A 16,640-nucleotide genomic window follows, 5' to 3' on the forward strand; every position below is an offset into this window, starting at 1 on the left:
AAGTAGATGTGATACATAAGACAAGTTCCTCTATTACTTATCTAGTTTGGACAAAAATTAAGTACACAGGAAGTTATGGAACAGCAGAATGTATACATACAAAATACTGTATGAATTATTGAAGTTGCCAGTTTCATGTCTGAGGGGGGGAGCCAATAGAAATGTTCTTAGCCCCTGTACAAATGGTCATCTAGCCTGTATATGGGATTCTAATTGATTGTCTCAATTTGCATTATTAAATAGTAACCACTAATGGCAAACGGTTTCATAATGAAATTTATCAATCACCCAAGCCATATCTTGGGTGTTCTAGAATCACATGTTTTCAGATATTTACATGGGACAATGCCAGTCTAAATGGTAATATGGACTTGGTAATGTGCTTGCTAATTGGGGGGGAAAATCCCAGCATAGAATTGAAAGCATTTTTAGCAAAATTTTTTTGAAACAAAGTTTTGTGAATTGAAGAATAGTTACAACTATTTTCCTGCTTTTTTGTTTTTAGTAACAACAGAAAAATTATACACACTTTACATTGTTGAGTCCAAAAAAATCGAAGATCATTTTTTCCCCTGTTTATTTACAGTGTTGGTAACTGTGACCAAAGAGACTTGACTTGTTTTTATTGTGGGTGCAAAAGCTATAGGTGTTCTTTTTGTTCAGCTTGAGGCAGATTTCTAAAGGGATGGTCCAAGTTATTAGATAAGGAAATTAGATTTAGTAATACAAAAACAAAAAATATTTAGAACCTTACACTAGAAGAAACCAGGTATGATGGCAAATGTCTGTAATTCCAGGTACTTAGGAGGAGGAGACAGGAGGATTATTTTTGAGGCCATCCTGGAGGATGTAGCTATACCCTGTCTCAAAAAATTGAAAGAACTATGGATGTATCAGTGATGGAGGGCTTAACTATTTAGCACACAGAAGGCACTTGGGTCTATCTGTAGTGCCACAAGGCCAGGTGATAGGAAGGGGGGCACATTAGAAAAGTTGTTAAGCATGTTCTTTGCAGTTCTGGTTCTTAAGTTGGTGACAACATCCATGTTAAAATCTCCGGTTTCTGCAGGTGCATATACTCCACATACCCTATCAAGAAGACTTCCCTCACCTCACTTGCTCTGTTTGCTAACCACATTTCTGCTATTTTTTTGTGCTTTGCTTAGGTAATTTCCATTTTCTTAGTCTGGAACATGTTTTAAAGAACACTACTTGGGCTGGGGTTGTAGTTGGTGGAGCGCTTCATGCGTGAGCCACTGGGTTCAATCCTCAGCACCACATAAAAATAAAGGTATTGTGTCCATCTAGTATAAAATTATTTAAAAAAAACACTACTTGGATCCTAACTTTTCTATTATTGAGATTCCTGAAAGAGTGTTTTTTTTTTTTTTTTAAATGTGCTCTCCAAATGTCTCAAATCTCACTTAGCCTTCATCGTACCTCACCATTCCACTGATGGCTGGTGACTAGTGACAGCCTTGTAAGAGGCTATGGACATTTGCTCCATGCCTGGATATCTTCATGGTGTCTATCACTTTTGCCTTATCCAAGTCTGTCTCAGTGTTCTGCTTAGTGTACCCTGGATGTTCGTATTACTACAAAGATGATGGGATATAGAAAACTGGAAAAAGTTATCAGTTGTTACTGATTCTCTACCTTTTTAATACCTTTTTTTGTTTCTGTTTGCAAGAATGTTTTGACGCTGAGTGTAAGTAGTTAATCATGTCTTTAATAGAAAAAAATTTTTCGTGCACATCATTTTTAATGACATCAAATGGGTGATTTATTATAGGACATTTCACTTCCAATTCTTGTCAAGTCAATACACCATGAAAACCCTTACCTTTAAGGGTGGTAGACGTCAGCGATTTTACAGATTATCTTTCATTTGTTGTTCCACTCCCCTTTCTCCATTTTTTTCTTTCAACCCTGTTAATGGAAAAGATCACTTAAGTATTGGAGCAGTGTGGAGTGTGGGCAAGGGAGGAGTGCGGGATTGGGGGTTGATGTTCTGGAATGTGAAGGTGTATCTTGAGAGAAAAATAAATGTGAAAAATATCATTTGGCCAGTTATGTCCGTGTTCATTTTTAGTTTTCTGATTACCCGAGTTGGAACACTTACATTATTAACTATTGGATACTTTCAGGTAAAAATGTATGAATGTTGGCATACAGCTCTATAAAAAGATATGGAGAAATGACCTGATTGAGCAACCCACGGTGAACCTAATATTTGGAATTTTAAAACTAAGACACTTTCTAGGAGTACTGGCGTTCTCAAACTTGGAGACGTTTGAGTCCAGGAGGATAATTTAGAATGAGTTTCTCGGGTTCTCCATCCACCGGAAGTTTTGTTCATTAGATGGGGAGTGGGTATATATATATTTAAGATTTTAGGTAGCATCCTCTTAGTGATGCAGCTGATTTGCATTTTGAGTTAACCGTAGAAACAAGTAGTGTAGAGAAAAAAAGTTGTGTCATCACGTGAAAGCTGGAAAAAACACGCTGGGCCGGGTGTACGTGGAATCTTGTTCTCCGCTCCACGGGAGCCTCTGATCTCTGACCACCACCTACACAGGGCAGCTTCCTAAACCGGTTGCTCCGGGAGCGCGTGGCTGGTTGTAGCTCAGGGATCCCCCACCTCCGTAGTCTGCGCGCACGGCCGGAAGCTCCGCCTGCTCCTAGGCTAATAGCCAACGTCGCCAGAGCCGGAAGTGACGATACCCGTGAGGCCTCTAGGGCGGGGCCTGGGACGGGCTGCTCTGGAGGCCGCGATTTCACATCGGAAACAAAACAGCGGCGGCTTGGGAAGGAACATCGGCTGCGAGCGGGTTGCGGCGGCCGGGAAGGAGAAGGTGCGTGATCCGGTGTCTAGGGAAAGAAAAAGGTGTCCCTAACTCGGTGTTGACAGAGGCGGCCGCAGACAAGGCCCGGTCCTTTGTCGCCGCGGGTTGCGGAGCCGGTGTCCTCGAGGATGAGGGGCGGGGCGCGGCCGGGTGGAGACCGAGGAACCTCTCGTGGGAAACGAGGAGGGGCGGCCGGTTTCTTGAGTTCCCGGCGCGGCGCGCGTTCAGGTTGGAGATTCCCCTCCGATCTTTGGCCTGGAAATGCTGTCTTCCCGAAACCACCTCTTAGGGTGCAGGTGCTTGGAGTGGAGCAGGAGAAAGAGGAAGCGCCCTGGGCTGGGTCGGCTTGAGCAACTGCTGAAACTCGCGCTTCATGTTCAATGTCCTTTCCAGAAGTGAGTGGCGCTCAGGGCCAAGTTCCCCACGTCTCACATGCCACGCGAAAAGCTGGTCTGTTGCTTTTTCCTTGATCGAGATTGTCACGATGCATGTGTATTTGATGCTTGCATGCGTCTTCAATATTTGCTTCTTTTCCTTCTGTCACATTCTTTTCATATGCGTGGCACTGTGGTGGTTAAGAGCTTCGCTTTAGGCACATCAGTCTGGTAGTGGAGGCTGGAACGGCTAAGAGAATTGAGGTGAGTTTTGCATAATTCAGGTGAGATAATGAAAGTTCGATCTGCGGTGTTGGCAGAGGCTTAGGAGAAAAGGACCTGAACTAAACATAAACGAATTGAGCAGGAAATGAAGTGTGAAGTTGTGTAGGAGGTTTTAAGTTTAGAGGATGGGAGACAGTATCTCAGAAATAAGGAAGTCAGGAGGAAAGAACTAAAGAGGAATGACCAGGAAGTGGTTTGGAAGTATCACTTTTAAAGTGTCAGCAGGTGAAAATGCCCTGTGGCCAGTAAAGGAACAGTAAATATGAGTCACTTTGCCAGTTGATGCTGGATTAATGGAGGATATACCTAAGAGAAGAAAGGGAAGGCGGAGGCCAAAGACAAGACTAGGGAACATTTATAATAAGGGGGCGATACAAGGGTGAGGAGGCTGTTGAGGAGAATGAGTGTGGGAGGAGGAGAAACACAACAGGGCAATGTCTAGAGCAGCTGAGGAAGGGAGGGAAGCTTCAGGAAGGAAGATACTGTCAGGGATTTGGGGTGTTTGGCCTGCTGTAGCATAAAGAATGGAAAATTTAGAGCAGCACTGTTCAGTAGAAACAATGTGAGCCACAAATGTTAATTTTAAATTTTGGTATAGACATATTTTTAAAGGTAACAACAAACAGGTGAAATTAATTTGAATGGTATTTTATTTAACCTAGTATAACTAACATTTTTGTTTCAGCATGTAGTCAATAGAAAATTTCCTTGTTTGTCTTCCCCTCTAGATACTAAGCTCCTAAGTAGACAAAAGCAATATATGATTCCCTAGCATCCCCAGTACCTATCACAGTTTAGCCAGACATGGCAATACGTGCCTGTTATCCCAGCTACTTGGGAGACTGAGGCAAGAGGATGTTCAAGGACAGCCTGGGCAATTTAGTGGGACTCTGTCTTAAAATAAAAAGGGCTGGAGTTGTAGCTCAGTGGTAAAGTGTCCCTGGGTTCAACACCCAGTTCAAAAAAAAAAAAATAAGAAAAAAGGAATTTTTTAATAATGTATTCTTAATAATGTGCTTTGTTTTCCAAGGCCCTGTGGGGTAACCTATATAGCATGTGGTATTTGCATCATATGTCCTTAAGTAAACCAAAAATTCTGAATTGTGAACAGGACCTAAGGGTTCAGATAAAGGATTCTGGGTTTGTCTTAGTTCATCTTTGTTGTATCTTCTGAGCCAGCATCACCATTATTTTAAAGCAAGTTGCTACAGTAACTCTACACAGCTTACCTCCCCCAACCTCAGCAGATTAGAGCATTTATTCTCACTCCAATATTTATTCTCTGCTTCAAGATGTAGGTGTGTAAATAGTGTGGGACCATTCTGTTTTGCCTGTCTATTCTGAGGTCCAGGCTGAAGGGGCAGGAGCTACCCAGGGTGATCTCAAAACAACAGCAGAACTACAAGAAGGCAGCCAGTTATGGTGGCACATACGTGTAATCCCAGGAACTCCAGAGTCTGAGGCAGGATTTCAAGTTTGAGGCCAGCCTCAACAATTTAGCGAGACCCGGTTCCAAAATAAAAAAGGGCTGGGGATTTAGCTCATTTTTAAAGCGCCCCTGGGTTCAATCCTTGGTACAAAAAAACAAACAAAACCCAACTATAATTAATCAATTGGCATCTAAACTTTTCACCTTAGCTTTGCAGAAAGAGAAACAAATGCCTCCCTATTTACCATCTGAGAATGTTCAAGAGCTTGTATAAAATGGTGTTGTATTTGTATATAACCTACACACATCTGTAAACTTTAACTCATCTCTAGATTCTACCTAATATAATGCATATGCTGTGTAAATAGTTGTATTGTTTGGGGAATGACAAGAAAGTCCGTTCAGTATGGACAGTTCTTTTATTGTGAGATGTTTTCTGTGATTGAATCGGAAGATGGGGGCCCTGAGGACATGGAGGGCTGACTGGGAATTCTGGGGAAGGGAGTGGATATTTGGTGAATAATAATCTAATCTACCACAGATGGTTCACAGAGGTGGAGTGGGATGAAAGGAGGGGAAAAAACATCACTAAATAGGATGCATCACTGTCCTTGCTCTTTTTAGCACTTACCACTTTGAAAAAATCTCTTCTGGGACTGGGGAATGATTTGCTCCTCATCACTTAAATCAGAAGTCTTCCAAGGATGTAGTCCTAAAGTTTTCAATTAATTTAGATTTTTTTTTTTTTTTTTTTTTTTTTTGGTGGTGCTGGGGATTGAACCCAGGGCCTTGTGCATGCAAGGCAAGCACTCTACCAACTGAGCTATATCCCCAGCCCTAAATTATTTTTTAATTAATTTCAATTATAGAATACAGTTTAGTGTGGTTACATTTACTGTTGGATGTGAGCCTTTAAATACTCCACCCACCTGGGTAACTAGAACTTGAGCTGCCTGTGGGGAGGAGCTGTCAAAATGATACCAAGAGTGAAATACTTTCTTTGGAAAAGAATAAGTCAGAAACTGATTTGGTCCTTGAAAACTTTTTAGCATCATAATGCAGATTAAGCAAAAAATACTTCTGGCAGTTTTCTAAGTGAAAGAGAAACTGGTCAAGTGGTTTAGCCAGTCAAGCAAGTCAACAAACTTTTTGTGCTGGAGGAGCTCATGACTAAGTCTCATGAAGAGATTTCTGTACAATACCAGTTTTTTAAATTTTTTAAAATATTTATCTCTGAGAGTGAAGAAAGAGATGGTACCAAATATTAAGTAACTGATGTTCTATAGGAGCTTGAGATTTAGTTGTTATCTTGGGAATGTAGTAAGAGGGAGGAAAAAATATATGTACACACACACACACACACACACAATTTTCTGTGGGTGCTTCCACTAATGGAATTTTTAATAAACCTTATTTGAGATTCTAAATATTTCCTTGGTGATACTTTCTGGAATGCTAAAGGATAGAGAAGGTTTCCAGTTGGACAGATTTTTCTCATCTAAGCTTTGAGGTTATTTGTAGCTCTCATGGGACTTTTTTAATCTCTTTGTATAAAGTAGAAAGAAATTCTAGTTGCTCATCAGACTACAATTTCTCTTTCCTTTTGTCTGATTGAGCAAATGTCTTGAGAGAAAGGAAATGGATGGCAGTGAATTCAAATGATGAGCTCTGTCAGACCTCTGCAGGTGGCCAGGGAGGAAGGCACCTGATCCACTTCTGTCCCTCCTTCTCCTTCTGAAGTGCAGGTCACATGAAAGATCCTCTCTTCCCAGCTACTGTTTTTTTGGGTTCAGAAGGCTCAGCTGAAATGTTATAAAATCTAAGAGTGTCTTTTGTCATGTTTCCTGAACAGTGGGGTCATTGACCTTTTCTATGCAGTCATCAATTGCTTTCAGCTGCTACTGGACCTTAATCAACTCTGCTTGGCCTGCCCCTTGGTACCAACAGTATGTGTTTGTTCTCCAGACCTAACCAGGCCCTGTTGCCTGCTTCTGAGTTCCATGTGAAGCCAGCTCTTCCAGGGATGCTCACCCTGTAACACTGTGACCTTCAGAGCATCAGGGGAGGCCTGCAATTTTTCTCTGAATGAAAAATTGAACCCCGCCACTAGATATCAGATGACCTGGGTTCTAAAACTGACTTTCTAATTCACTTGCTCCTTAACCAGCGCAGGCAAATGCTTTTACCTTTCCTGAGTTTTTGTTGTTTGTTTGTTTTTACATGTAAGTACTGATTCTTTTCCTCAAGATTTTTTTTAAAGAATCAAATGGAATAATGGTTGTGGAAAAAACTTTGAAAATAATATTGATACGCTAAAGCGGCAACCTTGATATTGATAATTCTTGTTAAGATTTGTCTGAGAAAATGGATGGCACTAGAGCAGATTATGCTTAGTGAAGCTAGCCAATCCCTAAAAAACAAATACCAAATGTCTTCTTTGATATAATGAGAGCAACTATGAACAGAGCAGGGAGGAAGAGCAGGAAGAAAAGATTAACATTAAACAGAGACATGAGGTGGGAGGGAAAGGGAGAGAAAAGGGAAACTGCATGGAAATGAAGGGAGACCCTCATTGCTATACAAAATTACATATAAGAGGTTGTGAGGGGAATGGGAAAATAAACAAGGAGAGAAATGAATTACAGTAGATGGGGTAGAGAGAGAAGATGGGAGGGGAGGGGAGGGGGGATAGTAGGGGATAGGAAAGGTATCAGAATACAACAATTACTAATAGGGCATTATGTAAAATTGTGGATGTGTAACCCACGTGATTCTGCAATCTGCATTTGGGGTAAAATTGGGGGTTCATAACCCACTTCAATCTAATGTATGAAATATGATATGTCAAGAGCTTTGTAATGTTGTGAACAACCAATAAAAAAAATAAAAATAAAAAATAAAAGAGAAAGGGTGAAAAGAAAAAAAAGATTTGTCTGAGAAAACTCCAGTATGGTAATCAATTTGTCTGCATTCTGGTAATAGCTGAACAAATCCTGTGTAAAGGTAAAAAATGGAAACTGTTTAAATTAAAATGACCAGACTTCATCCTTTTGAAAAATAAATACTAGGATTGTACTATGGAGAATGGTTTTGGTACTTCAGGTTTTAATTTATAGTTAGAGCAGTTATTGAAGTTAAAGATCTCATTTACCTGTAAGCAGTAGGTTTTACTGGTAATAAAATTAGCTCAATATACCTTAACCCTCATTGCTATAAATTCCTAGAGGGCAGAGATGGAATTTTACAAAGGCAATAGAATATAACATCCAGTTCCTTTGTTTGCCAGATCTGACTTGGGCAGGTCAATTAACTTCTGTCTGTCATGATGTTTTTATCTGTAAAATAAGTACATTGAAGGTAATAAGTTTGCTAAATCTCAGTGTCTTGAGTTTTGTAAGGAAGTAGATGGTGTTTATCTTATTTAGTAAAAGAATAATCACTTTCTTATTGTTTAGTATTATTCTAAATTTATAGTACAAGGTTATAGGTTATTCTGATTTTATTTAAATGTATAATCGCCTTTCTCCTGCTTTTATTTTACCAGTAAATGTAATATACTTTATTCATTTATTATGTTTTATTTATGTTCACCTGCAATTACCCTTTCTTGCCTTCTGTCTTTGTTTTATTTGGCTAACACTGTCTTTTTTACTTATTTCGTTTATGATGTATCATATAAGAAAGTTAATGGCCGGGTGCAGTGGCTCACTCCTGTAATCCCAGTGGCTGAAGAGGCTGAGGCAGGAGGATTGCGAGTTCAAAGCCAGCCTCAGCAAAAATGAGACACTAAACCACTCAGTGAAACCTTGTCTCTAAATCAATTACAAAATAGGGATGAGGGTGTGCCTCAATGGTTGAGTACCCCTGAGTTCAATCCCTGGTACCAAAAAAAAATGTTAATGACAGATTTCTAAGGATTTTCTATACTAGACCCTCACTTTCAGTGATATAGTTGTCAGAGTGATACCGCCGGTTATTGGTGACAAGTTCTGCTTCGTCATATATTGAAGTATAACATTAGAGAAGAATACTGCGGCAAGCATATAAAGCAGGTTTTATTTAAAAAGGGAGTAACACAAGACTCCTCCCAGCAGGGAGAAAAGGGCCATTGTTGGTATCCTGGTATCCCAAGAAGTGAGGGTTTTTTGCCCTTTTTTGTGTGTCTCAGGCTTCCTTTGTTCTCCTGCTCTCTCCCCCTTATCTCTCTCCTTCCTGCTTATGTGAGTAGGCCCAGGAGAGCTCAGGTGGGGTGGCCAAAAGGTGAGAAGCAGATGAATGGGGGAAGGGCCAGATGGAGCCCAGGACACATTAATTAACTACTTTTATAACTCCAGGAAGGGAGAGACAATTCCTGGGACAGATTAACTTAGCAACAGGTTGGAGCAGGGGCAAGTTATCTTGGTAAGGGTGGAGGAAGGGCTCTGAAGGCATTTCAGTCCCTCAGGGGGCAGTCTGCAACCTCCCAGACCCACTCCAATTGGCCTCCTTGATCCAGCCTGACTCGATTTACCTGTCTATACTGACTGCCTGTCTAATTTTGGCTTCACGAGCAGCCAGTGGGCATAACTGTTAAGAAATTTTCCAATGTGATATCTTTAAGCAATTTTGGGTTAGCAGGTGTTGTTGTGGAAAGGAATGGCATAATATGTACTCTGCTCACCATTAATGGTACACTGATGTTAAAATTTCAACCACACAATTAACTTTAAAATCTAGTAAGGTGTGGTACACATGTCTGTAATCCCAGAGGCTCAGGAGGCTGAGGCAGGAGAGTCACTAGTTCAAAGCCAACCTCAGTAAATTAGTGAGGGCTTAACCAACTCAGTGAGACTCTGTCTTTAAATGAAATATAAAAAAGGGCTGGGAGAGCTGGGCTTGTGGCTCAATGATAGAGCACTTGCTTAGCATATAGGAGTTTTAGGTAAGAACATTTACTTTGACTACTTACTGTTCATTGAAGCATAATATGGAAGTGCCACAGATCATGGGACTGCAGCTCAGTGCATTTTTACAAAGTGAAACCCATTTGTAGCTGGCACCCAGATTAAGAAACAGGACAGTCCCTATACTCCAAAAGCTTTCCACAGCTCCTCTTCCAGTGAAGAGATCCCCCCCCCCAAAAAAAAAAAAAGTAATTTTTTTTTTTTAAAGAGAGAGAATTTTTTTTTTTAATATTTATTTTTTTGGTTTTCGGCGGACACAACATCTTTGTTGGTATGTGGTGCTGAGGATCGAACCCGGGCCGCACGCATGCCAGGAGAGCGCGCTACCGCTTGAGCCACATCCCCAACCCCTTTATGCAGTTTTTTAATGACAAATAATTAGAAGAAAAAATTGGAATATTTAGAGGTTAGAGAATCCTGAACTTAACAGTGAAAGTGAAATGTGACATTGACAAAATGCTTTTTAATGTAAATATGTACATGATGATGATTTATTTTATTTTTGTTGTGTTTGTTTTTGTGGTGCTGAGGTTTGAATCCAGGGCCTCATATGTGCCAGGCAATTGCTCTATCCCTGAGCTACACTGCCAGCCTCCATGATAATGTTTTAGATATTGTGTTTAGTATATTCCAGGTTACTTCTTAGGTATGTAAACAAATCATTCTCTTCTATATTTCTGAAGAGTATCTATGAAAAGGCAAAGTTGAAGTCCTAAAGGATTTGCTGGTAGAAATTAAGGTAGTCAGGCAAATTGGAATGTGGCCTCCAGGAGGCTGAAGTGTGAGAGACAGTTGTGTCTGTAAGTAGCTGTGCCAGGTGGCAAAGGAGAGACCTGGGGCTGGGAGTCAGAAGTCTGTGATTTGTGTCCTGTTCTTCATGACTATATGTCTATAAGCAAGTCACTGAACTTTTCTGGATCCCTTTCTTTTTTTTTTTTTTTTTTTTTTTTTTTTTTTTTGTGGTGCTGGGGATTGAACCCAGGGCCTCTTGCATGTGAGGCAAGCACTCTACCTACTGAGCTATATCCCCAGACCCCCTTTCTACTTTTTAATTTTTAGTTTATTGATTTTTTTTTTTTTTTTTTTTTTTTTGGTGCTGGGGATTGAACTCAGGGTCTCGGGCATGCTAAGTACTGAAACATACCCTAACCTCTTCCTCTGCTTTTATGAAATAGATGTTACTTGTCTACTATGCCTTGAGGCATTGTATTAGGATAAAATAAGACAATAGAATGAATTTTGCAAAATTAAAAATAACTAGACAAATGTTTTGTTTTTGTGGTTATGGGGTTTGAACCAAGGGCATCATGCATATAAGTGTTTCGCCCCTGAGCCACTCCCCCAGCCCATAGACAAATGATTGTATGGAGATATAAAAATTAAGTTGCAGTGGGACATGCCTATAATCCCGGCAGCTCAGGAGAATGAGGCAGAGGATTGCAAGTTGGAAGCCAGCATGGGCAATTTAGGGACACCCTGTCTCAAAAAAGGCTGCAGATGTAGCTCAGTGGTAAAATGCCCTGGAGTTGAATCCCCACTACCACACACACTATATATATTGATTGGAGTGGTTAGTTAGCATGGCAAAAGAAGTATTAAACCGTCTTTAAAATCTTCTCTCTTTACTGTTAATCTAAAATAGTTGAGTATCTTTGTATTTGAGATCTCATTGTCAGAGAGGTGCCTTGAGCTGACAGTGCATCTCTCAGATCATGGCAAAGTTCCACATTTCTGGTTTGCAAGTTGGCCTTGTAAGTATTTAATGAGTATGAACTGATTTACTAGGATTTGACCAACTAGGACTGACCTGGTTAAATCCCATTTCAGATCTGATACAGGAGCCTACAAGTGACAACAGCCTTCAAGGTCCTTAGACAGCTTGGCTTGGAGGAGAACACATGAAAGAAAGGTTTGTTTTTTGCTGAATTTAATTTATAAAAGAGATTAAAAAATAAAAGTGTAATTATAGTGAAAAAGTTCTGTTTTTCCCTTTCAGAGCCCCAGGAAGCTTTGTTTTCTGTGAAAAAGTATTTCTATACAGTTGCTCCAATGACAGAGTTACCTGCACCCTTGTCCTATTTCCAGAATGCACAGATGTCTGAGGACAACCACCTGAGCAATTCTGTACGTAGCCAGGTACAGTGTCAGCCTCTGAAACTTCCCTTGCCAGATTGTGGGTTAAGTTGTCATCTCCCTTACTTCCAAGAAATGCTAAAGGAGATGGGCAGGCTTTTTCTACTATGCTAAATGTATGTATTTGTGAACTTCGACTGAGAGCAAAGCGTTGAACCCTTCTGTGCTGGGGGACAAAAGGTGAGTGTTGGTTTTTTAAATTTTTTTTTGTACTGAGGATGACACCCAGGGCTTCCTTTGTACTAGCCAAGTGCTCTACCACTCCCAGCTTTGCAAGGCTGTTTAAGACAGAGTTTAATGCATTTCCTCTCTGGCTCAGATATCACCACCTCAGTTGAAGCCTTCTCCAACTTCCTGAAGTGTGAGCTTGTCACAGTCCACATTTTACCTGTCTTGCTCTTAGTCTTCCATGGGCTGAGAGCATTTTATTTACTTTTCCCAGTATCTGGTACGGTACGGTTCCTGACAGTGTTTAATGATGTTCATCAACAAAATGATTGCACAATGTGAGGATTAAGTTCAAAGGAGGGAATCAGGTAAGAGGCTGTGTTTCGTGGCATGGGTCACGGAGACTGTTCACTGACTGTCCACAGACATCAAATCTGCCTGCAAACCCATTAGCTAATCCTTACAGATTAAATGAACCTCCACTTCCACCTCATTCCACTGAAGGCTTGTGAGATGACAGAAAATTGGTAGGATTTTTAGAAAATGGAGCCAGAATGGAGGAAAACAAGGCTAGCTATAGTCTCTGCAAGGGTTGCCTTCTGGGCTAGTGTGTACTTGTTGCTAAAATCAGTCACAAAGGACAGATAAGTTTACCAGCCAGATCTACAGAGGGATAGTTCACAGAATGGGCACTCAAACTAGAGGATTAGATGGCCTGAAGTTTTTTACATTCCGATGGTTTAGGATTTTTCATTTTTCTCGTCTGTAGAAGTAGGCGATTTACTAGATAATCTCAAAATTCTCTTCATATACATAAGCAATTTTTATTATATAATACTGTTCATGTTTTAGAATTGTGTATAAATGTATGTGTCTAAAAGTTGTAAAAGAAAGTTCCTACATTTTTGAAATTTAAACATGTAAGTATAGGATTTGTTTTTAGAATTTATGTATATGGACATGCATGTAGTCCTTCATTTATTTTCTCCTCTTGTGCAAATATAAAAATTATTCTGTTTATGAATATTAGGTAGTTTCCAATTTTCACAGTGACTGGCAGTGCTGCAGTCACATTCTCATTCATTAATCCTTGTGCACATGTGTTGAATTTCTCAAGAATAGTTTCTGTGATTTAGTGTATGGATCTTAAACTATTTTAACAATTGCCAGAATGCTGTTCAAAATGATTTTATGTCAGGAGCATATATATGTATTTAATTTTTATGCATGACAGTAGAACAATAGGAAAGTTATGTCAGATTCATTCTATTGTCTTTTCCATTCCCATCCCCCCATCCCTCCTCCTCCAATTTGGTGAACCTCCACTCCCATCTTATTGTGAGTCAGCATCTGCATATTGGGGAGAACATTTGGCCTTTGGTTTTTTTGGAACTGGCTTATTTTATTTAGCATGATAGCATCCAATTCCATCCGTTTACTGGAAAATACATAATTTTTAGGAATATGTTGATGGGTCCTTTCTTTAACATCCTTGATAACATAATTTAGTTAAGACAGTTATGGCTGTTGTCTAACTTGTTGCCTGTCATTTTGATGGGCTTAAAATGGTGTATCATTTATTTATTTATTTATTTTTATTGTTTATTTTTGGTGCTGGGATTGTACCCAGGGCCTTGTGCATGCTGAGCATGCATTCTACCACTGAGCTGTACACCCCAGCCTTCATGCTATTTTAGTTGTATTTTCATAATTTTTCTTAAGCTTATTGGCTATTTTTGCGAATTGTGCCTTTATGTTCTTTGCCCATTCTTTTATTGGTTGTGTGTTTTTTTCTTACTGATTTTATAGAAATAGATATTTTGGGGGGTAATTAGCTCATGTTGATTATATGCTTTTCATATATTTTCTCCAAGTCTTAGTTTCATTTTGTTTATGGTCCATAGTTTAAATATTTTAAGTAAGGGAATTGATCTTTCCTTTAAAAATGTGTAGTATTTAGCTGGGCTTGGTGGCACATTCCTGTAATCTACACATTCCTGTAATCCCAGTTATTTGGGAGGCTTAGACAAAAGGATTATAAATTCTAAGTCAGCCTGGGAAATTTAGCAAGATACTGTCTCAAAAATAAAATTAGAAAAAGAACTGGGGTATAGCTCAGTGGTACAGAACCCCTGGGTTCAATCTCTAGTACTGCAAAAAAGATAAAGTAAAAATAATGATGGTGATGATGATGAATGTATTCATAATTTTTCAATTAAAAATAGTTTTGGAGCTGGACATAGTGGTGCTTGCCTATAATCCCAGTGACTCAAAAGGCTAAGACAGGAGGATTGCAAGTTTGAGGCCAGCTTGGGCATTTTAGGAAGACCATCAGCAACTTAGCAAGACCCTGTCTAAAAAGAAAATAAATAAAAAGGTCTGGGGAGGGCTGGGGATGTGGCTCAAGCGGTAGCGCACTCGCCTGGCATGCGCGGGGTGCTGAGTTTGATCCTCTGCACCACATAAAAATAAAATAAAGATGTTGTGTCCTGAAACTAAAAAGTAAATATTAAAAAATTCTCTCTCTCTCTCTCTCTCTCTCTCTCTCTCTCTCTTTTTCTTTCTTTCTTTTTTTTTTTTTTAAAGGTCTGGGGAACGCAGCTCAGTCGTAAAATACCCCTGGGTTCAATTCCCTGTACACGCCCCCCAAAATCTTTTTTTTTTTTTTTTTAAAGAGAGAGAGAGAGAGGAGAGAGAGAGAGAATTTTTTTTTTTAATATTTATTTTTTAGTTCTCGGCGGACACAACATCGTTGTTTGTATGTGGTGCTGAGGATCGAACCCGGGCCACACGCATGCCAGGCAAGCGCGCTACCACTGAGCCACATCCCCAGCCCCCAAAATCTTTTTTTAAGAAAAATGTTTATTATAGATTTGGAAGGCCTAAATATGAAAAAAAAAATCTTTTTATTTTTTATAAAGACTGAAGTAAAGTACTCAACCCAAAATTTCTGTGTAATCAGCTGTTCAGTCATTGTATAATATACAATATTGTATAATATACAATATACTGAAAAATTAGGAAAAGAAAAAGAAGGGTAATTGTGATAACTTTCCCCTTTATTTTCCATTCCCATCCTCCTATTCTCCTCCCCCATCCCCCTTCTCTAATTTGGTGAACCTCCACTCCCACCCTATTGTGAGTCAGCATCTGAATATTGGAGAGAACATTTGGCCTTTGGTTTGGTTCTATTTCATCATTACCTCATATCATAATTAAAAAAAAAAAGTTAGAAAGGGAAAAAAAAATTCTTTTTTTTTCCCCCCATACCAGGGATGGAGCTCAGGGGCACTCAACCACTGAGCCACGTCTCCAACCCTTTTTTGTGTTTTAGAGACAGGGTCTCACTGAGTTGCTTAGTGCCTTGCTTTTGCTGAGGCTGGCTTTGAAATCGTGATCCTCCTGCCTCAGCCTCCCAAGCCACTGGTATTACAAGTATGTGCCACCTGCCTGGCAGGAAAACTTTTTAATATGAGGGAAAGTACTCAAAGGCAATATGTTACCTGAGGAGTCTGGGGGTGGACATTCAAGGGGTTCTGTGATGGCAGACTGGAATAATGGGGAAATTAGAACAGCTGATGTAAAAGAAACCAAAAAAGCTTGATATTGTGGAGCCTTTGGAGTTTGTAAGATTGAAATGGTTATAATGCATTATAGAAAATTTATATTAAACATTGTAAAAGTTTGCATTTATCCTTCAAGTTTTGGTTATCTGAAAAACTAACCCTTATAAAACATCTTGATCCCTGCCAGTGCCACATGAGAGAGCCTGTTGCTTTGTTCTCATCTTTTCACTTTTTGGAATTCTTTTACTTTTTAAAAAAAAATATTTATATTTTAGTTTTAGGTGGACACAATATCTTTATTTATTTTTATGTGGTGCTGAGGGTTGAACCCAGTGTCTCATGCATGCCAGGCGAGCGCGCTACCACTTGAGCCACATCCCCAGCCCCTCTTTTACTTTTTTGTTTGTTGACCATATCTGGTAGAGTTTTTTGGACATCCAGTATATCTAAAACAATACAAATCTCCCAGGAAAAGAACAAAGAAGTTTTAGAGTTTTTTTCCTCATGCTAGCTAGTAAGAGAAATTTTAAGATTTGATAGCTGCAAATAAAAGTCTGAAGTGAATCCTATCAGTTGCTAAAGACTTCAGCTTTCTTGTAGAGGTTTTCTGAGCTCCCTCTTCTCTGGGTGCACTTCCTTAGCCATCTCATATCTCTGCTCTGGCTGCCATGTTGCATCTGCATTGCTCTCTTCATGTGGGGCACATCTATAATTGTTATGTAGAATATCTAGCAAATGATAGCTTGATCTGTCATAAGAGCCCACTGGAGAATCCATTTTATTATTTTCCCTCAGGAATATGCATCCTGGCTCCCCTTAGAGATGGCATTCAGGTGAAGGTTTCACTGCCTTTCATTTCTTTACCTTCCACCTCTAACTAAAAGCCAGCATGGCCT

At 39.7% G+C, this 16,640-nt stretch overlaps 1 protein-coding gene across 2 annotated transcripts in view; it reads left to right on the top strand.

Moving 5' to 3' along the window:
- The first annotated feature begins 2,726 nt into the window (after positions 1-2,726).
- PSEN1 (presenilin 1) overlaps positions 2,727-16,640 on the top strand; it is a 67,073-nt gene continuing 53,159 nt past the window's right edge. The window contains exons 1-3 of one of the 2 annotated variants that reach the window (XM_081290751.1): positions 2,727-2,855; positions 11,705-11,786; positions 11,874-12,013. In XM_081290751.1, coding sequence (XP_081146877.1) covers positions 11,927-12,013 — 87 coding nt within the window. In that variant the 5' untranslated portion in view covers positions 2,727-2,855; positions 11,705-11,786; positions 11,874-11,926. The remainder of the gene's footprint in view (positions 2,856-11,704; positions 11,787-11,873; positions 12,014-16,640) is intronic. The other variant, XM_081290752.1, reaches the window with a different exon arrangement.

The sequence above is a fragment of the Spermophilus citellus genome (assembly GCF_964194105.1).
Source record: "Spermophilus citellus genome assembly, chromosome: 4".
In the NCBI taxonomy this organism is placed as follows: Eukaryota; Metazoa; Chordata; class Mammalia; order Rodentia; family Sciuridae; genus Spermophilus; species Spermophilus citellus.